Source organism: Camelus bactrianus, chromosome 22 (genome assembly GCF_048773025.1).
Source record: "Camelus bactrianus isolate YW-2024 breed Bactrian camel chromosome 22, ASM4877302v1, whole genome shotgun sequence".
Lineage (NCBI taxonomy): Eukaryota > Metazoa > Chordata > Mammalia > Artiodactyla > Camelidae > Camelus > Camelus bactrianus.
In genome coordinates, this window is record NC_133560.1 from 8,241,049 (window position 1) to 8,263,598 (window position 22,550).

General features: G+C 40.5%; 1 protein-coding gene across 3 annotated transcripts in view; it reads right to left on the reverse strand.

Annotated features, from left to right (window-relative positions):
* The window catches only part of SIMC1 (SUMO interacting motifs containing 1), a 55,986-nt gene that overhangs the window by 4,207 nt on the left and 29,229 nt on the right, over nucleotides 1-22,550 (reverse strand). For 2 of the 3 annotated variants that reach the window (XM_074350258.1, XM_074350256.1), the window contains 5 exons: nucleotides 22,004-22,158; nucleotides 17,200-17,352; nucleotides 15,239-15,367; nucleotides 3,362-3,518; nucleotides 3,136-3,220 (listed from right to left, as the gene is read on the reverse strand). In XM_074350258.1, the coding sequence (XP_074206359.1) occupies nucleotides 3,136-3,220; nucleotides 3,362-3,518; nucleotides 15,239-15,367; nucleotides 17,200-17,352; nucleotides 22,004-22,158 (679 nt within the window). Of the gene's footprint in view, nucleotides 1-3,135; nucleotides 3,221-3,361; nucleotides 3,519-4,483; nucleotides 4,646-15,238; nucleotides 15,368-17,199; nucleotides 17,353-22,003; nucleotides 22,159-22,550 lie in introns of those variants that run through there. The other variant, XM_074350257.1, reaches the window with a different exon arrangement.

Sequence of the window (22,550 nt, forward strand, 5' to 3'; positions counted from 1 at the left end):
CTCAAAGCCCTTGGACACGCTGTGTCTGTCTTTCTGGAAAACTTTGCCCCTCCTATTTGCCTGGCTAACACCACATCTCAGCTGAAGTATCACCTGGACAAACTGGACTGGTCTTGCCTGAGTCTGTCCTCCCCTCTGCGGACAGGGCTCCCCGAGGGAAGGCTGCGTGTGAGACTCCCTGTGGGATGAACAGCTGTCTGACTTCCGCAGCTGCCCTGCGTAAGCAGCCCAGCGGAGCGGATTCGGAAAAAGCATCCACTTTGTTCATTTAATTATCATACGTTTAAATTCCTAGAATTCACAGTTTCAAAATATGAGGTTCTAACTATCCACAAGCATCGGGAAAACTCACGGCATACAGCAATGTGGAACTTTGCTGAGGCTCACACTTGAGTTGCGTGGCCGTGAGCTCGGCCGACAGCCCAGCGCCCGCATCTCAGTGGGGCTGCTCTGCCCTCTATGGAAGCGCTGATAAAACGTGGGGGTTCAGGATATACTTCTCCCTGAGGTCAAGGGACCACACAAAACTCATTTTACCATGTCTAGAGAGTTTCGAAAATAGGGGTTGGAAATTCCTTAGAATCTCACCTTCTGATCTCACCTCGTGATTTCATAGGAAAGTAATTCCTTCCAGTGTGTTTTCACTGCACACGGACTCTGGCAACAGACCTAAGTCTGAACCCTAGCCCTGAATTTACTTTCCTCTCAGCCTTCGTCTGCCTCTCTGTGAAATCGGGGGTGAGGCCTCCACAAGGTTCCTGGATCAGATACGCCAGTGCACACTGCGGACCCACCCCGTCTTCCTTTTTCTCTTCCTCCGGGCTAAGAGGTTCCCACAAAGGGCAAGCTCGGGCGCCCCCACCTCTCCCCTTCTTCCTCCACACTTGGAGCTGGACGACTCAGACTGGCCTCAGAATTGCACTCAACAATGTCCCCAGTGTCCGCCTGAAGAGGGCAGAGACGCCTAAGGGGCCCTCACAGTGAACCGCCCCCTGACAAGGACCTGCCACTTCAGGGAACCATTCAGCCGTGTTCTTTGTAGGACACTGTTTTCAAACTACTGCTTCTAAATGTCTTTTCTCCTTCTTAACTTTTGGTCTCCAAAGAGCTGGAAAGGATGTTTAAGGATAGCACTGAAACACCCCGCTTATTTTCGGTCAATATACGTTGCTCTGAGGCCTTCCTCTCTTTATTCAAAGCAGAAGAATCCTCTGTAATGAAAGTAGATCCCGTGCCCGCCTTAAGTCGCTACCGCCCACGACCCAGGTTATTCCCTGGGAAGCAAAACAGAAACAAGTAAGAAGTATTAAAGGTGAACTTCAGGCAAAAACAAGCTGCTTTAGGGTTAAACTTCCTGCTTGATCTCCCAATGAAACAATCCATACACCTCAGTGAGGCTGAAGATGCGAGGAATCTGCCTTTGGGGCTTGGTTCTGAGAAGGATGTGCACCTTTCTTTGAGCTAAAAGATGCACAAACCACACAACCACGTGTTGTGGCCTTGACAAAGCTCTCTTTTAAGTTTTAGTTACAAGGACATGAAACACAGAGAAGATCCTCGTGGCCGACTCCTGGCCAGGCAACAGGCAGACTGAGAGGCAGCTACCGTGGCCTGAGCACTGCCTACTTTTTTCCCGTGCCCGCGAACAATCCACCTGGGTGAGCCAAGCAATACCATCCCTGTTCTATGCAAGGAAGAAACTAGAGACAGATAAAGCTAGCTGCTCAGTGCGGAGTAAGCAGTGGAGTTGGGATTTAAACCCAGACCTTCTATCTTAAATCCAGTGGGTTTTGTTTTTTTGGGGTTTTTTTTTTTTTTTAATGTTTCTGTAACAGCTTCCTCAGTTCCAGGCCCAAAGGGTGTATGGGCATCTTATCTTCCTAAGTGCCATGGCTAAGCCAAAGTCAGCCTCGAGATGATCATGGCAGGGACATTTTATACACACACACACACAGAGACAGACAGACACACACACACACACACACACACACTCTTCCCATTTACTGTTTGAGAAAGTTGGACATTGTGCCTCTCTAGGCTTCAATACTGCAGGATGGATTTCCTAAGACCAAGAATATTTACTTTCATAAGCCAAGATAAGTATAAAAAATAGGAAACAATATTAATCCAATACTATTATCTAATCTGTTTAAAATTTACCAATTGCTCCAGTCATCTACTTTACAGCTTCTTTTTTTCCTGGTTCAGGATCCCATCCAGGGTCGTGTGTAATATTTACGTGCTTTAGTTGCTTTTTAATCTAGGACATTTCTTCAGCCTTTCTTTGTTTTTAAGACACTGGCACTTTTGAAGAGTACAGGTCAGTTATTCAGTAAAAGGTCCTGGAGTCTGGGTTTGTCTGATACTTCCTTGCGATTAAATTCAGGTTCATGAATTTTTGGCAAGAACACTACGTCAGTGACGAGGTGTCCTTCTCAGGGCATCCCAGCAAGAGGAGTGTCAGTTTTCTCCCCTGTAAACCTACTCTCTTTCCTGATGTAATTAACAATCAGTTTTCCCAGGGGCCTCAATCTTTGGCTAATAAAATCATTCTTAAAATGATCTTGAAGCTGCTATGCCATCGTTATCCGTGTCGGTATTTACCCCCTGACTGTTCACTGGCCCGACGCTCCCAGATCCTCACGGACCACGGGCTCGGCCTGTGACTGGAGCAGAGCCGCCTGCACAGACTTAAGGGCGTCCTACATCCTTGGCAAGATGCACATCTTTCCATTGCCGCTGACTTGCTCTGTATTTGCATCCTACTGACAGATGTTAACGAACGTCCGTAGTCAGCGAGCAAGTGCCCCACCAAGGATGCTGCAGTGACGGGCTGGGAAGGACGCCACATCAGGTCACTGCCGAATCCGTCTCACGTCAGGACGACGTTCACGTCCCTCCACGACCTAGCAATTCTGCAGACCTCTGTACTATCCGCCGTAACAAAAATACGGTGTGAACCCTTCTATTTCACAGCAGATTCCAGCTACGTCATTCCTTGTTCCTCACAGTTACAGGCAAGGAACAGCGCTTTACTTAAGCTAACAAATTAGACTCCCCCATGTAGCTTTAATTCATAATAATGTCCACTGTGAGACCCTCACACCACCCTGTTTGTGGACAGATGCTCCTTACCTCGTAAAACATGTTGATAACTGGATAACAGAAACTGCAGGTGCTCGACCAGCTCATCCCACATCTGCCACTGGGTTTTATCCGACTGCGGAGATAATAAAAGCCATTGGCAATGAATGCCTTCCTCAGCTAAAGGTTTTGCAGTTTTCACGTCACTTTTACATGATGCTCAGGGCCTAGGGAAAAGGTGCTCTGGGCTTGGAGCTGAAGTAGGGGAGAACGTTACCTGGCACTTGAGCAGTGATGTGGAATTGTTCAGAAAATAGAGGGCCTGGGCCAGAGACAAGGGCAGGCGAGTGGGAGTCTCGCAGCTGTGCAGGAATATGATTTCCAGCACCTTGCAGCGCAGGAGGTGGCTTTCCATGGTCGTAAAGAACATCTCTCTGCGTGGAGAAGAGACACAGAGTTCACCATCACAACTATTAGTTCAGAGAACAGAAACCACAGATCCCCCCAGTGCTTCACCCTTTGCCCAAAAACAGAGAAGGAATACAATGAAGGCCTACAAAACCACGAAGCTTGTGGCCAGAGCAGACGGGGCAGACAGCTCGTGAATTAACCACTGCCAGGAGGAGGGAAGGTCTCTGACATTTGACAAAGACAAGTTTAGGACATTGAAAAGAATTGCATCATACTGTAATCAACAGGATTAATCATGGGATTAAACATTGCTAAATGCCCACAATGTACCAGGTACTGTTTGGTACAAACAAGGACTGTTAAGATAAATAAAAGAGCGGATTACTCTCAAAAAGCTGATATTTGAACAGAAGCAAGAAGTAGGCAAGGGGAACCCACATAAAGTGCAGGGCAACCGGACAGGTAGGCGAGGTGCCTGTGGTGCCTGACAGACACCAAGGAGAGAGCTCATTTGGTCAGAGGGCCGGAAGCAGCTGTGTTACGGAGGAGGAGGCACTGGGGACAGTGGCCTAGGAAGAGTAAAGAAGGCCCAAGGCAGGAGGCACTTCAATGGAGGGAAAAACCTGGGCAAAAACAAAGAAGTGAAAAATAGACAGTTGGGCCATTGCAGCTTTCTTAAATTTCAAGTCCAGGACTTAAGAGTCCCAGAGGAACCCTGGCCCTTGACTTTGTCACTCTGCGCAGCGCAGGGCTTGGCCGGCCAGCACGGGTGGGTTGGAGCATGTTCAAAGGAGCGTTTATAGCAGGAGAGCCATAAAGCAGGGACTGTGCTTGGGGAGGTGAATTAAACTCATTGTTCTAAAAGCAATGTCAGCTCCAAAAAAAAAAAAAAAAAAAAAAAAGGTATGACTCTCAGATGCATACGGTGCATCTCTGGACGGCCTGGAGGTTTTCGCCTGAAGACCTGTTGGGTGGTCCTTGCCAGGTCCGCTGGTCTCAGCAGTCCTGAGGGGCAGACAGCTCGCGAGCAGTGAGGAGGGGGCAGCAAGAGGAAGAGCAGGACGTGCCCGGTCCATCAGCGGCAGAGCCAGCCCCACACCTAAGAGTTCCTTCTTCTACAACATCCTACCCCTTTGCAGTTTTGCAATATCTGGAAAAACAGGGGATATTTGTGCCACTGCCATTTATAAAAACAATAAATAACAAAGTATCCATTCATTTTTATTTTCTTTCTTCCCTTTCTTTTTGCTCTTCCACCAGGCACACATATAAAAGCAAAGTCAAAAAGCAGAAGAAACATTTTTAAACCTTTGCTTCTTACTATTCAAAAGTTTAAAACAGTCTACACTATTTATGAAAATCCACTTTATCGCTTTAATGTGTTTAAAAAATACTATTCTATATCTTCTCTGACAAATTTTGCTCTTTAATGCAAAGGACTCCAAATTATTACAGTTGTAAGATAGTCCCAAAATTTCTACTTTGCATTTGGCCTATTATTCTCATAAGACAGTTCTCCTATTCAATAACCTTTTTATCTCAAACTGTATTTTCTCTTCCAGTGTTTATTCCAGGGCCTGCATTTGTCCTGGTTTTAGAGTACAAGATGGCAAACCCAGAGATATACAGAAGACAAGAAAGTAATTTTAATGTTTTGGTAGGAAATGGAGGTACAGTTATCTATAGCAATTCAAATTCTAATTTTAAAAACAAGATACCAACATGCAGGAAGGCCAACATCCAGATTCAGCCTTAACAAGAGTCGCTGGTATTGGATTTACCCTCCTGTCATCAACAATTATTAATTTTTTTCAAAAAATCAGTTTTTTTAATTTGAAAAATTTTTAATGATTTAAAAAAATTGCAGTATAGTCAATTTATAATGTGTTAAGTTCTGAAGTACAGCATAGTGATTCATTTATATATATGTGTGTATATATATACACATATTCCTTTTCATATTCTTTTTCATTATAGGCCATTACAAGGTATTGAATATAGTTCCCCGTGCCCTACAGTAGGACCTTGTCATTAACAATGATAAACCTGGACAAAATATATGAAATAACTATTTTCAGGCATTGGAGGAGCTACTACAAATTACAACTATTCCTCAGAGAAGGGAAACAAAGGTGGTGAACCTCACATTTACCCTGGATTTCCTGCTGGGGGCACTTTCCAACTAAAGCAGAGGAAAATGTGGGTCTCAAACAGAAAGCAGTGGGTTTGTTGGGCACAGCAAACAGCTACTGGAGTTCAGGAAAGCTGAGGTGGCTGGAATTACTGTCAGAGAAGAGAGAGCTCAAGAAATGTGTGTAAGGGGCCCCCTTGGCACAGAGGAGGATGGACAGGGAGGAGCTCCAGAACCCCGGGATTCTCCCCCAGCTGGTGAGGGGCTGTGAGCTGAGGGCATTCGGGAGAGCTCCCAGTGCTGAGAGACACTGGGGGCTCGGGGAGCTAGAGAAGAGAGCTCACTGAACGTCCTGGGCATTCAGCTGCGACCCCAGAAGGGCTAAGCTAGAAGACTCTAGTCTGTTAAGAAGGGCTGCTTTAGAACCACCCTGACAGATCTTAGAAACAAGCCTCAAGGGGAGATAAGCTAACCTGCCAGCAAACCAACTGCCTGCTAGAATAAAATTCAACACTCTTTAAAGGAATACAGCAAATTTCAGACTCTCAGTGATGCAGTATTCCTAACACTCAGCACACAATAAAAAATTATTAGACAAGGGAAAAAGCAGGAACATGTGATCCATAACCAGGAGTAAAATGCCCACAGAAGCAGACTGAGAGGTGAGGCAGATGCTGAAATTAGCAGACAAGGACTTTAGAAAAGATATTATAAATATGTTCAAGATTAACCAATCAACCAACCAACCAACCAAACTAACCACGATGTATATGATGAGCGACTAGTTGGGGACTCTTAGCAAAGAGAAATGGACACTATAAAAACGAGGCAAATGGAAACTCTGCATCTGAAAAATACAATATCTGAAGTGAAAAAAAAATTCAAAAAACACGATGAGCTTAACAACAAATTGCGTACCACAAGAGAAAAGATCAGGGAGCGTGAAGACTCTCCATAGTGAAATAGAGAAAAAAAAAAAAAAAAAAAGAGAGGTCAAAACAAAATAAAACAAACAAAGCAACAACTGTAGAAAGCACCAGAGCCGCAGTGCTCTGTGGAACAGTGTCAAGCAGTCTAACATACATGTACTTGAATTCTCAGAAGAAGATGAGAGTTTGGGGCAAACAAACATAAAAAATAATGGCCAAAATATTTCAAAATTTGATCAAAAATACCAACTCAAAAGATTCAAGAATCTCAATAAACCCCAAGCAGGATAAACATAAAGGAAACCACATCTAGGTATGGTAATCAAATTGCTGGAAAAAAAAAAAAAAAAAAGCAGCCAGGTAAAAAAGACACATGCCTCACAGGGGAACAACAGTAAGAACTTCTGGAATCTAAAAAAAAAATGCCACAAATGAACTTATTTACAAAACAGAAACAGACTCACAGACATAGAAAACACACTTGTGGTTACCAAAGAGGAAAATGGAGGGGGGAGGGATAAATTGGGAGTTTGAGATTAGCAGATACAAAGTACTCTATATGAAATAGATAAACAACAATGTCCTACTGTGTAGCACAGGGAACTATATTCAATAGCTTGTAATAACCTATAATGAAAAAGAATATGTATAAAACTGAATCACTATGCTGTATATCAGAAACTAACACAACATTGTAAGTCAACTATACTTCAATTAAAAAAAAAAACAGTAAGAAATTCTAATGACTTATCAGCAAGCCAGGAGAAAAGGGAACATCTTTTACATACAGAAAAAATACCTATCAATCTAGAATTTATATCAAGTAAAAACACCATTCATATATGAAGGTAAAACAAAAACATTTCCAGACAAAAGCTGGAAAAATTCATTACAAGTAGAAATACACTACAATTTTTTTTAAAAGTTAACTTATTTGGGTGGAAGAGAAATGATCCCAAATAGAACTTGGCTTGTCAAGAAACAAGGAAGAACACCAACCAAAAACGGTAACTATGTGGGTCTGATGTGTTTTTTTTCCTTATACCACTAAGCAATTAACTCAGTTCTGATGCTATTTACCATAGTGTCAGATCCCACAGGTTAAGGGCTCAGTCCTAGAAGACTGCCCTCTCACTCTTCCTTTAGATGCCAGTCAAAAGTCCAGGTTGTTAACCTGTGCTTCTGAACCACCTAGCTATGGACTGAATATTTCCAGGACCCTGCCTTGGGTTTGCTTTTAATTTGCTCCAGTGGCTCACAGAACTCAAGCCCTTTACTTACTAGATTACCAGTTTAGTATAAAAGGAGATAACTCAAAGAACAGTCAAACGGAAGAGGTGTATAAGGTATGGGGAAAGGGTGAGGAGCTTCCACGCTCTCTGGGTACATCACTCTCCGGGCATCTCCACCTGTTCACCAACCTGGAAGCTCTCTGAACCTGGTCCTTTTGGGTTTTCAAGGAAGATGCATTAGATCGGTACGACTGATTAAATCATTGGTTATTGGTACCTGGACTCAAATCTCCAGCCCCTGTCCCCTCCCAGGAGGTAGGGGTGTAGTGGAGGAAGGGGTGGGAGTGGAGAATTAGGGCTGAAAGTTCCAACCCTCTAATCACATGGTTGATTCCTCTGGCAACCAACCCATCCTTAAGTTACCTAGAGGCTTTCCAAAAGACACCTCATTAACATAACAAAAGATACCTTTATCACTCTCATCACATAGAAAACTCCAAAAGAGCTCTGTGCTAGAAACAGGATGACGATCAAATATATACTTCTTACTGTAAATCACAGTATCACAGATGGGTCACATAAAGCCTTTTTCCTCCCTCATCTCTAAATTTCTTTTAAAAACAACAAAATGTTTAAAGCAAAAATATGATTCCATCCTGGAATTTATAAAATATGTAGAAGTAAAATGTGTGACAACAATAGCACAAAGGATGGGAGCAGGGTCAGTGGAAATACAGCTGTAAGATTTTACATTGCATATCGCGATATAATATTAATTCAAGGCAGACCCTAGTCGGGTAAGGATACAAATTGTGATTCTAAGAACAGCCATTAAAAAAAAATTTGCCAAAAAAGCATTTGATAAAATTCAATACCCACTCATGCTAATAGCTAATAACAGAAAACTAGGAATAAAAGGGAGCTTCTTCAACTTATTAATGAATATCTAGAAAAAAAACCTTATAGCTAGCAACATAATTAATACTGAACTGATATTTTAATCAATAATTAATTAACGGACTGAATGCTTTCCACTAGAACATGAACAAAGCAAAGATATCTGCTTTCATTACTGGTATTTAATATAGTACTGGTAGTTCCAGCCAGTAGAGTAAGGCAATAAAAGACATACAGATTGGAAAGGAAGAAATAAAACTGTCCCTATCTGCAGGTGCCATGATGGTCTACAAAGGCAGTTCCAAGGAATCTTTGTCACAAAAGCATTTTTCATAAAAAAAAATTGATAAGCTGGACTTCATAAAATTTAAAACTTGCTCTGTGAAAGATCTTTAGGATTAAAATACAAACTACAGGATGGGAGGAAATATTTGCAAACTATTGATCTGAAAAAGGATTAGTATCTAGAATATATAAAGACTCTCAAAACTTAACAGTAAAAAAGCAAACAATCCATTTAGAGCATGAGAAGAGATATTTTAGTAAAGATGTTATACAGATGGCACATGAAAAGATTTTCAACTTCATTAGCCATCAGAGAAATGAAAATGAAAATCACAATGAGATATCACCATACTCCTATCAGAATGACTAAAATAAAAAATAGTGGCAACAGCAAATGTTGGCCAGGATGCGGAGAAACTGGATCACTCATATAATGCTGTAGGGGAATGTAAAATGGTACAGCCACTCAAGGAAACAGTTTGGCAGTTTCTTAAAAAAACTAAAAAAATAACAACTATATAATGCAAAAATTACACTCCTTGGCATTTATTCCAGAGAAATAAAGGCTTATGTTTATTTAAAAATTTGTACACAAATGTTTATAGAAGCCTTGGTCATAAAAGCCCAAACTGGAAATAACATAGATATCCTTCAATGGGTAAATGGTTAAAAATAAAATCAGTGGTACACCCACACAATGGTATACTATTCAGCAATAAAACGGAATCAACTACTGATAGATACAACAATCTGAATGGATCTCCAGAAAATCATGCTAAGTGAAAAAAGCCAATCCCAAAAGGTTGATTCCACTTACATAGCATCTTAAAATGACAAAAATGGAGAACAGATTAATAGTTGCCAGGGGTAGGGGTTGGAGTGGAGTGGGTCTGGCTATAAAAGGGCAAAATGAATATTCCTTATGGTGATGGAAATGTCCTGTTATCTTGGCTTGCATCAATCTTGATATCTTAATTGCGATATTTGTACTGAAGTTTTGCAATATGTTACCATTGGGCAAAATTGGGCAAAGAGTACATGTGATCTCTTTGTATTATTCTTTACAACTGCACGAGAATCCACAATTATGTCAAAATAAAATTTTAATTAAAAAAGTTAAAAAGTCTTAGTAGAGATAAAATGAAATAATAGGAAATAATTAATTCAAAAGAAGGCAGAAAAGGAGGTAAAAATGAACAAAGAACAAAGGGGAAAAGTAGAAAAAACAGTAAGATGATAGACGTAAAACTGATAATTAAGTTAAATGTAAATGGAATAAATAATTCCAGTTAAAAGGCAGGGATTGTCAGCTGCCTAAAAAAGCAAATCAGACTATATGCTGTTTACAATATACATACTTTTTTTTCTTTTGGTTTCTGTTGACTCACAGAAGATTTGCAAGAATAGTACAAATAATTCCCAAATACCCTTAATAATTTTCACCCAGGTTCCCCAAAGGTTAAACATTTACCATATCTTCTTTATCCTTCTTAACTGCCTGTCAATTTTTTTCTTTGAACTATTTGATAGTAAGTTGCAGACATGATGCCCACTTATCCCTAAATATCTGTGTATAATTCCTAAAAACAAGGACATCCTCTTAGATATCCAAGTAGAATAATCAAAAGCAGGAAATTAATCTTAATGCAATACTGTTACATTAACCATAGACTTTAATCAGATTTTTCATTGTTCTAATAATGCTATTAATAGCAAAAGAAAACCCCAGATTATGTATTGCATCAGTTGTCTATCTTTTTAAATGTTCTTTGCTTTAATCTCGAATAGTTTCTCAGCCTTGCTTTGCCTTTCGTAACACTGACACTTTTGAAAAGTGCAGGTTTTTTTTTTAATAGGATGTTTCTCATTTGGGGTTTCTCTGATATTTTCCCATGATTTGATTGAGGTTATGCATATTTTGGCAAGAGGCCTGTAAAAACGCGTTCTTCTCACTGCGTCACATCAAGGGGCATATGCTGGCGTTAATTTTGATCACTTGACTGTGGTAGTTATCTCTACCACAAAATTATTATTTTTCACCTCATAATTAGTATCTCGTGAGAATGTACTTTGAGATTAGTCTCTTGGTACTCCACAAACTTTCATCATTTTAGTATCCATTCATACCTGAATTAACTCTTCTTATGATGGTTGTCAAATGGCATTTTGTCCTAATTGATCATTTCTTCTTACCTTAACTAGCTGGCTTTCTACTGTAAGGAAGAGAGTCCCTTCTCTTGCTATCAGGATTAAAATCAAGGATTCTTACTTTACTCAACGTTTTATAGTCTTTTACTGTCAATATTTATTTTGATACTCAAATTATCCCAGATTTATTCAGTGGAAACCCTTTATGCTTCTTTGGACATGTTCTGAACCTTCTTTGAACATTTCCTCACCTTCCGGAACAAGATGTTCTAGGCTCATTTTATACTTTTCCTTGTCTCAGCTCTGGAACCAGCCATTTATTTCCTAAAGAACTCCGGTTCTTTTCAGTGTAAACCAGTATTTAGAAACAAAGGTCTGCGGCCTAGGTGTGTTCCTTGCTACTGGGGTGTTATTGTTTATATGCTCTCTCAATGGGCAGAGGGAGGAAACAGACATATAAACACACACACACACACACACACACACAATATATACACATAAAACACACTCACACATCTACATTTATTCCTCTATCTATCTATATTTATTAGAAACCACAAGTTCGTATTGATACCTCCAATTCCAATCCAGCACCACAGGGCTCCTTCTATCCTTTCCCCTTTTCATATGTGTAACTCTCTTCTCTGACAGTGAGAAACTTGGCTCTCATTATCCACAACACATTTATTTGTTTAATCCTAGAATACACATAAGATAGTTTTTGAATTGTTAACTCACACTTTTGTGAAAAAGAAATTTACTAACGAGAATTCAATATTTATTTACCCTTTGTTTTGTCTTTAGCCTGAGGGCATTTAGTCCAAATACTGTTTTAACTCACTTGGACAGACTAGTGGTTGCCAGGGGTTGGGGAAGACGAACAGTCAATGGCCGTAAAAGGGGATCTTTGTGGTGATGGAAGAGTTCTGTACATCTTGGTTGTGCTAGTGGTTATACGAAGCTACACACGTGATAAAGTTACACAGAACTACACACAAATGAGTGCGATCTGGGTGAAATGAGTAAAATCTAAGTACGTTCTGTGGATTGTACCAATGTCAATCTCCTGTTAGTGATATTATACTGTAGGTATGCAATCACTGGGGGAAAGAGGGTGAACGGTATATAGGACCCCTCTGTACTAGTATTTGCAACTTCCTGCGACTCTATACTTTGTTACAAAAAAAAGTCAAAAAAGAATTTACTTCTCTCCCACCCTAGTTGTTATTCATTGAAAACAGGTTAATTTGCGTCTGTTTGTACTGCATGTTAGGTTCCTCTCCAACTTTCTTGCTGATTTATTTTTCTTTTTTGAGTATGTGAAACATTAATGTGGCTCTAAAAGTCTAAAAGTTATAAGTATACAAGGAAGTATACTCAGGGAAGTATGGCACTACCAGCACCACTGTTACGCCCATCACCACCCCAGCCCCGCACCCGATCTCCTTCCCAGCCCACCGCTGGCCAGCCCTGTATGTAAGCATTTTGATTAGCCTGCAGTTTATCCTAACTTGGTTTCTTTTTCCGCAAATGATTATAACCATGCATATTTTAAAATTCTCCTTCTTAGAAAAAGATATGTATATTTATGTAGACTCCTTCGTATTTTGCTCTGTTTACTTAACAATATATTTTGGGAAACCGTTCATAAAAAATTTGCTCCTATTTTTAATTTCTATTCTTTCACAGCTACTGTGAAATCTCCACTGTGCAGATGCACTGCAGATATCCAACCACTGTCCTATGGGAATTTGAGTTGTTTCTAGTATTTTGTAATTGCAATCAATGCTGTTGGGACTATCCTCGTGCATATATATTTCCATATTGTTAGAAGTGTATCTTCAGGGTGAATTCCTATCTGTGAGATTTCTGGGTCAAGAGGTAAATGTACATTTAGCTGTAAAACTCCCCTCCATAAGGCTTGCACCATTTTGCATTCCCATCAGCAATGTATAAGTACCTACCTGCTTTCTCACAGCCTCACTAATGGTGTCTTATAGTACTTTACAATTTTTACTATAGATAAGTTAGAAAGGGCTATCTCACTGTAGTTTTAATTTACATTTCTTTAAATATGAGTGAGGGAGGCCACTATAAGAAAATAAAATTACAGATCAATATCTCTAGTAAATATAGATGCAAAAGGACTATTAGCAAACTGAATCTGTCAATACAAAAAGGATAACATATCACAATGAAGTAGGATTTTTTAATTCCAGGAATGCAAGGCTAGGTTACTTTTAGAAATTAATCAATGTAATTCATCACATCAATGGAACAAAGGGGAAAAATGATGACTATCTCAAAAGATGAAGAAAATATATTTCACAAATTCCAATACCTAGTCTTCATAAAAACACTCAATAAATTAGAAGTAGAATGAAGCCTCCTCAATCTGACAAATCAGCTATGAAACATCTACAGCTAACATACCTAATGGTTAAAGATTGAATTTTTTCCCCTAAGATCAGGAACAAGGCAAGGATGTCTGCTCTTATCTCTTCTCCAACATTCTATTGGAGGTATCAGCCCATGCAACAAGGCAAGAAAAAGAAGCAAAAGGCACACAGATTGGAAAGGAAGAGGTTACACTGTTTTTATTTGCAGACAATACATTGTGTACGTAGAAAGTCCTAAGGAAACCACAAAAAATTCCTACTAAAATACGTGAATTCAGCCAGGTTGCAGGAGGAGGTCACATGAGGTACACATTTGTCAAAACTCACGGAATGATACTTACGTAAATTAGTGTGCATCATTTAATGGCATGTAAATTATACCTAAACTTTAAAAAATCAATATAAACCAAGGAAAAGGCCGGATTATGTATCTTCTAGTACACTGGCATGGTTGCCAATTTGCCCTGTCTGAGACAGTTTTGAAGTAGGGCTAGGTTTTATTTAAATTATTTTTGTCTATGTCAAGTCTAAATTTATTTATAGTTACCCATTCATTAGATTTACCATCTCTCAGCAGAATCTGGGCATGAATGAATGAATGGTGCAGGAGTTGGGCCCACATGAAATACTCCTATCACAGTGATAGAGCAAGCTTGGCATTTATAGAGGCCTCCTCCTGGCTGACTGCGGCAACACGTTGCCTTCACTGAACTGACCTTGGCATTAAGAAGTCCCAGGTTGAAATTTGGATTCTGAATCTGATTAGCTGTGTAACCGTGGGCTAGTTACCTAACTACTTATAGTATTTTTCTCACTTGTTAAATAGGAATAACGTTACAAAGTTTTATGAAAACATGACACAGTCAGTGTGACAATGACTGGCACATTGTAGGGACCCAATAAATGTTTATCTTAATCTTAGCAGGGTATTTTAATTCAATCTTTATCACAATACTATTTGGTATGATATTTTCTTCTAACTGAGGAACTGGAACTGTACAAGAATAGTCTTGGCTGCCAACTGGGAGCTTAGAGGATGGGCAGGGGAAGCAGACATGGAGCTGATGAAGATAATTTCCCTGAAGGTTGGCACCGTACAATGGCTCTCTCATAGTTATTTTCTGTACCAGCAACTGTTCATGAATTCATATTTATTCAAGTTTATTTTTCCTCCTTTGGGTTCTAAAATTACTGGTTCAGAGGCGGAATCACTGGTCCTAGCCAAGAACTCTGTTTCTTTATCTCTTCCTAATGGAATGCCTTACTAAGTCATGCTAAGAGAAACTGAATTCCTTATTACTATCTAGGCTCATTCTGAGGTGCAATTCTATTTATTCTTGGTCACCTCTTCTTCCCCTAAAATTGGACATGCCTTACTCATTCATCTATCAAGACTTTAGAGAACATTTACACTAGGATCTACGGTGGAGGGTCAGAGAAGATCATAGTGCTTAGCAGCTGAACCTCGAGGAATGAGTAAAGCTGTTAGGCAAATGAAAAAAGCGGGAAAATTGAGGCTCCATTTAAGGTACCCTGCCTCTTCCCAAGAAATTATGCCTCACTTGCAAATAATCGCACTTGGTTGAGAACCTCTTTCTTTCAAAAGGTTAAAGAGACAGGAACTCTCCCTCTACCTCTTTTTTTCCTAACTTTACTACTGTTTTGAACTTTCTTTTGGAATTATGTTCCCAGATCAAAGAACAAAACAAAACTAAGACTCACCTCTGACTCCTCTCAGGAATGTCCAGCACAAACCCAAACATCATTTCAGCAATTTTATTGGAGCTACATGTGGGGGTCCTGTCCACCTCGACGGCTATGGACAGCATCCTCTGCAGCTGGCACACAATCCTGAGTCCAGAACACAGAACACAAGTGAGCGGGAGGGCCTGTCAAAGAGCTACCCTGCTGGCTGGGATGTGGTCCCCTCCAGTGTACTAAAGGATCTTGTAAAGCACACACTAGGTCAGGAAAACTACTCAAGCCGTCAGCATGCTTTTATTAGCAATGTCACCTACCTGAATCCCTTTTGCCAGATCATACTATCTGAACCTCTCAGAACCTGGGGTTGGGCTGCAAAAGCAAGCTGCTTTTAAATTCAAAAATAGAAACACACAATCTTAAGGATCTAGAGAACTTTAAGGATCGTCTAACCCATAACTCCTCTATTTTACAGATGAAGAAACAGGTCCAGAATGACTAGCAACTATTTGAAATTCTTTGATAGGAGAAAATACATATTTACCATGTAGTTTCCCCTGTTACTGACTCCTTTACAATAATCCTTTACTAAGTTCAGTCTTAGAATTTCAACTGGTGGAACGTGCCCTTCTCTCTCATTAGACCTCACTGTGGGGGAGAGCCAGGCTGATGTGGCAGAAGGAATCTGGGCAATCCTGCGGAAGCCTGGCCTGAAGCCAGCCTTTTCTAACATGCATTATTACTTGTGAGGGAAGAAAGGGCTCTGTTTTCAGAAAGTTTCCATCCACTGATGCAACAGGTGGGTGAAGGACTTTGGCATCAGGTCGTGGCTCTGCAGTGACAAACTTCAATTGCTGACAAATTACTAGACTGCTAAGTCCAAATCTTCTCATCTCTAAAAAGGGGAAACAATATACCTATTTCATAAAGCTGTGCTGGGTAAGGTGTCTGGCAGACAGGCACTCACTAACAGTAAACAGAAGTGCCTACTATTACTGAGACCATGATAAACTGACTTTTAGAGGGCCCTATTTTTATTTCTACTAATATTTACTTGCAATAAATTTATTACTATCATTATTATTAGATTATCTTTCATTTAAGGAACAGTGTCTGCCTCTCTCTTGGGTCTGTATCCTGGGGTTTTGGGATAACCCTTCTTAGGATTGACCCCAATCTGCCCAAGCAGATGCGTCATCGTTCCAAAACATTCTCCCTTTCGGTACAAGATTGTCTCCTAAATTAGTTAAAGCCCGCAGCACTCTTATGAAAATCAGGTCAGTGCACCTAGATTGTAACACAGCATTGGGACTTTAGGCACAAATGCTGTATTTGAAATATCAAGTGTGCCTGGCTTTTAACAATATGATTGACATAAAATAGCAGGTTACTTGTGCAAGGGCAGCTCCAGCCCCTAAAATCCTGGCATTTCTCAAAGAATGCCAAGACCACTTTCGACCCCATACAATTAAACGTCAGGAATCTCTTTCCAGTGCGGTCTCCCCTGGGCTGAGCCACTGTGATCTGGTGAAGTCTGCATGCCGAGCTGCTCCCTCTTTCTCCCAGGACTGGAGGAGAGAGACACAGGTGCGTGGGGACAAGAGGCCGCTGGACCACCTACTGCCCACGACTCCTCTTCTGTCAGTGGACAGATGGAGCGGTGAGGAGCTGGAACCTTGCACTGTATCTGGGACCTCAGGAAAGGGAGGGCAGTGTCCCCCAGCTTCTGTTCCACTTGAGCTTTGTGAATCTGTATTCCCTTAGGGAAATCCTATTCATCTAGGGGGAAAGCGCCCGCTTTTGTTTTACCTCTGGAATTAGGAATTCAGCCTTCAGTCAAACTAAGACAGCCTTTAGTAAGAATCAGCCTAAGTTACAAGAGCTCGTTAATTTGGGGGAAACTGTTCTTAGGGAGTGGGGCTGTTCTCTAAAACAGTACACCCCAGTAGCCCCAGGAGAGAAAACTTCTGCCTGCCCCTTACAGCTGATTGGTGTTCTTTGTCAGGTTGGGCTCGGGAGGAGGGTGGCTACTGCTGGCCTTCAAGATTCCTGTTCCTGGAGAGGTTTGATTCTCATCTGGGGGCTGAGTTAATCTGTCTTCAGTTACTGCTCTGACCAACCACTTGATGACATCCCTGCAATGGAAAAAAGATAAAGAAAGAAAAAGTTTCAGCTCTTTCTTACTGTATGGTGCTCAGAACTGCAACCTTAACATAGGCTCATAGACCCCTACATTTCCCTGAGGGCAAAGAGAGGGCCCTGGGGCTATTTTCAGTATTTAAAAAGTCTAATGAAAACCCCACATTTAACTGCAGTAAGGCTACAAAAGCTAAATAAAATATCAACATTTTTCTTTAAGTTATAATTACTGAAAGGTATCTCCAAGGTCAAAGAGCACCATATGTGGCTTCCTGACCAGGAACATTTCTTGACAAGGTAGAAAGTTGGACTGGGTGACCTTGCTGGCTTTCTATTATTAAGTGCCAGCTATTAATGCTAATAATCAAGGTTTAGCGTATGTACAGTAGAGACATACTTTATAAAGGGTGTAGGTTCTCAAAATTAGTAAGGTAAAAACATCTTATATAGTCAGAATTACTTCTGATGATCACTTAAGTAACCCATGTGAAAATGGTGGATTAGAATATAAATCTGATTTTGTTCCCTCCTAAAATCCCACTAATACTACTGTAAATAATTATTTAAAAAATCCACAAAGAAAGGAAGAAAAGGAAGGGAGATAATAACAGAGAATATTTGGAAGCTGGAAGGAAAATGAAGTCTAGTCACGAAATAGAATATTACATAGTAGTGAAGATGAATAAGCTCCAGTGACAGGTAATAAGATTGACAAATCTTAGTACTCTGTAATATTAACTGAAATATAAAAGTGCCAATCAATTACAAACAGCATGATAGTCACATACAGGTAAAAGGAACTAAAATAAAAATATATGCTTTATAGAAACACATGCAGATTCAATAAAACTACATAAAAAGGAAAGGAAAATGATGAACATTCAGGATGCCAGTTACTTTGGGTATAAGAAGGTACAAAAGTGGGTGATGGGGGATGAATGTGTGGTTAGATGTAGGTAATATCAAGGTCCCAGCCTTTGATTTAAGGGATGGGTTAAGAGATGTTAATGACAAAATCAAAAGTAACCAATTAACTAAGTAAATAAGGCAAATGTCATGTTTAGATGATGTTTAATCTAAGTCAATGACTTTGGCAAAGGGATAAATTTTAACTGACTTGGCAGAATTGAGAAAGTTGAATCCTAAGCCAGCGGTAGAGAAGAGCAATTCTATTTAACCCTATTTACCAAAAAAAAAAAAAAAAAAAAAAAAAAATCTTCAGTAAGTGCTACAAATGGCCACACAAGGTTTCCATGAAGTGAGGGTGGAAGGGGGTGAGTTAAAATAAATACGGTGGCTCGTAAGCTGTTTAAAGGCCTTTTAGACCCTCTAGCTCTCCTTCCCCAACCCTGAAGACTACAGGTCAACTCTGTGAAGAGGTAAAACAGGGCCTCTGGACTGGGGTACCAGGCACAGCTGGGAAGCGGAGGCAGCAAAGCGAAACGAGGGGCATGACGTGAACCTAGGCATGTTGAATGCAGAGACCCTTGCCAGCTTCCCACACCTGTCTTCCAAAAACCTGGCATCTTGGTCTTTATCCTTCACGTAGGAGACTGGAAGTCTTTTCTGGAAAACCCATCCAGTCCAAGAGGAAAGACTTAGAGACAATGACAAAGTCTCTTCTAAGAAACGGGCAGCCAGTTCCATCTACAGGGAAACTCAGAAATGACAAGTTCTCCCATGTACTCAGGGCTTCCAGCAGCTTTTGATGTCACCACTAAACTTGGATAGATTATCAAGGTTTGCCGGACATGTTTGGGAATATTCTAACATGAGCGATAAAGACCAAAATAGCCCAAATAAACCCTCCTTGCTCCTCAAAAAAGCAACTTGGAGAAAGCAGACATTATACAGAGAACTAACAAAAACAAAGGCCATCATTAGTATCATCAAAGATATAAAAAGATATGGATCCAAGAAAGAAAACAAGAACAGAATACTGTTTGTTAATTTTAAAAAGGAATAGTTAAAGAAAAAGTAGAAGAGCTCTTGGAAATTAAAAACATGGTAACAGGAATGAAAACTCTGTTTTCCAGGAATGGAGGATAAGAAATGGCCCACTGCATACCCAGCCTAATAGATAAACATAGACCTTCAATAAGCATGCTGGGCAAAAGGAGGATTCTATACACTTCCAGAGGGAAAAATCAGGGCATATACAAAGAATCAGTAATCAAAGTAGCTTATGGCTTCTTAACAGGAATTCTGGAAGCTAGAAGACAACGGCAGAGTTCCTTTAATGATCTGTAGAAAAGTTACTCCTAACCTCAACATCTATACTCACTTCCTAATCAATGAGTTGGGAAGATGAAGATATTTTCAGACATACAAGATCTCAAAAATTTTACTACCCCCATACCTTTCTAAGAAGCTACTGGAGACTCACCCATCAAAATGAGGGAATAAACCAAAAAAGAGAAGACAGGAAACAGAGATCCAACACTGGAAACAGGTGAAGGGGATTTTCACATTTATGACAAAGACTGGCAAAGAGGACAACAAACCCAGACTGAAGGAGGTCAAAACATCCCACCCCAGATCTTCAAGAAGAACCTGTTAAGACTACCCAGAATGAATAAACATCGTCAGGGGGATATTCAGGCCAAACGGCAGAGACTTTGGTGTTTGCTTCGGATATGCACACAGAATACGAGGAGACTAAAAGAGAGGCAATGATGAACCCTGAGGAAAACAAAAAAGGTGTGAGAGAAAGAGTAATCACAGTTTAGTACTTGGCTCAACTCTGACCAGTGCACGCAGTCATAGTGATAAAAACACTGAATACCAATCGAAACAAAATTATGATATAATTAATATTAATGGTATGGAGGCTGGGAAGTGTGTGTTGTGGGGGGAGGAGGTGGGGAGGAAGAAAAGCTACTGCCTCATCTTTCATGTGGAGACTCAATAGATAGTAGCTAACAATGAAAAATCAAGAATTAGCAACACAAGCAGGTTATTCAGCCACAAAGAGGTAAAAATTCAAAGAATCACTTAGATAAGAGTTGGAAGTAGTTACCCCCGTGGAAAAGGGAAATGTGGATGGGGGGGTCTGATGGGTAGCGCATTTCTAAAATCTTGTAGAACTAGTTTACTCTTTGCATGCACTGTTAAGAAAGAAAAGAAAATCCCTTAAGAAGGGATCATAAGGAGACTGACTTACCATTACTCTTAAAAAAAAATAACTTATCTTTGAGGTGTAGCTTATATAAAATAAATTGCACATGGTTTTTTGTTTGATGAGTTTTTTTTTTTTAAGAATGGAATGGAAAATTTTATTCGAGCCAACCTGTGGATTGTAACCTGGGAACAGCCTCTCAGAAAGCTCTGAGAACTGTTCCACCCCTTAGGAATCAAAGCACACTTTTATGTTGTTTGAGAAGTTTTGATAAATAAATGCATATATCCATGTAACCACAACCTCTATCTAATAACCATTTCTTGCTGAATTAAATACAGCTGGTAGTGATTTTTCTCATTGATAAAGCACAAAATGGGAGATGTGGCTTGCATTTAGAGACCACAAATGCCTCTCTTTAAACCTGAGAGTCACACTCTATGAAGTGAAAGGCTCACACCATGAGGCGGAAATTAAAGTGAGTGACTTATTGGATTGAGTTGGGTTTGTGTCTTCCATTTCCCAATCCAATGCCTATGCTCACAAGGCAGAATGGTCGGGAGAGTTGCTCTCATTATTTAAATGGTTATTTTTCTATTTTAAATCCAACTATGCTAATGCTATCCTGTGCTCTCTGTGGATTCTCTACCCACTGATTTTGCTACCCCTATAAGCATTAACATATCAACTTCACATAAAACGCTACATCTAGGGAAATGGATCTAAGCAGGCAAACGAAGGGAGAAAAAGCTGACTGATACTAAAAACATAAGGAAACTTCCTTCTTTTTTATTAAAGGAGTTACAATAGTCTATATCCCACATTGGCCAGTGAAAACTATTCTTAATAAATATGCATGAACATATGGGAACATAACTTTGAGTGAAAGAATTTCAATGATGCTCTGAAAAAACACAATGCTGGTGAGAACTGTTTCCAAAAGAAGCACAGGTTGGAGTTCCAGGAGGAAAATTCTAGCCTGAGATCCTAACCCTAGAAATCACGTTTCCCTCCTTGGTATAAGGATATGGTAGTTCCCCACTCTGAAGCTTCCAGAAGCTTTGGCCCTGATTCTACAAATAAAGAACATGTGTTTGCTAACTTACTGTACCTCACTGTCAGCCACGCGACCTTTATCGTAACAGACTTTTCAGAAAGTAATAGTGAGAAATGAGATTCATCTTGAGTTACTCAGGGGGATGGACATAAATCTAGGTTTATAAAAGCTGCGAAAAGTTTTACACAAGTTAAGGCTCCCCCTCTGGATCTCATGAGGTTGTGTGAACAATCCTGAAATAGACTAAAGGAAGTCTGATGGTCTTGGGAGAAAAACCATGCAAGCCATGGTGCCTGACACATGGTTGGCACAGAGGCGCCTCCTTGCAGGACTGTCAGTAGCCGTAGTAACTGTCCCTGGCATACTGCGTGGTTACTAGGAAACCTCACCCGCCTGACATTCTCCAGACTCGAGTAGCTGCCCACCTCCAGCCCCTCCCTCTTGGCATCCCAGGGCTCAGGTGGCTGGTTACCTGACATTGTGGGGTTGCTTGTCACAGGAGAGCACAGTGCTCGCGATGGACTGCTGCAGGTGCTGTCGCTGCTTCCTCAGGATCTGCTGGAAGTCATCTTCCAGGGTCTGCACTACATAACGCAGAAAAAGGACTCGCCCGGGCAGATTTTGTCCCTGGGTGAGGGACAAAATGAGAAGTAAGTATTTCATCTCAATCTCCTGGATGACAGTGAGCACTGGGCTCTCCTAAATACTGTCAAGAGAAGCTCATGAGTCAGTAAGTGTGTCCGTATCTAAAAGAGAGGCTTTTGCGAGACAGCAGGCAGTCTAGGTCATTACAAATCAGGGCAAACAGGGCAATCCCAGAGCTTGAAAAATCGGTCTCCTCCTCTCACCGAACCTCAGTCTCAGGATAAACCTGAAACTGGATATCTGAACAGGGACAGAAAGATGATCTAGCCAAGGTGCTAGATCAATAAACATCATGTCTGCTCCACTGCTGAACTTCTAGTAATATGAGCTGGTGCATATCCGTATTGTATAAGCAAGTCTGAGCCAGGTTTCCT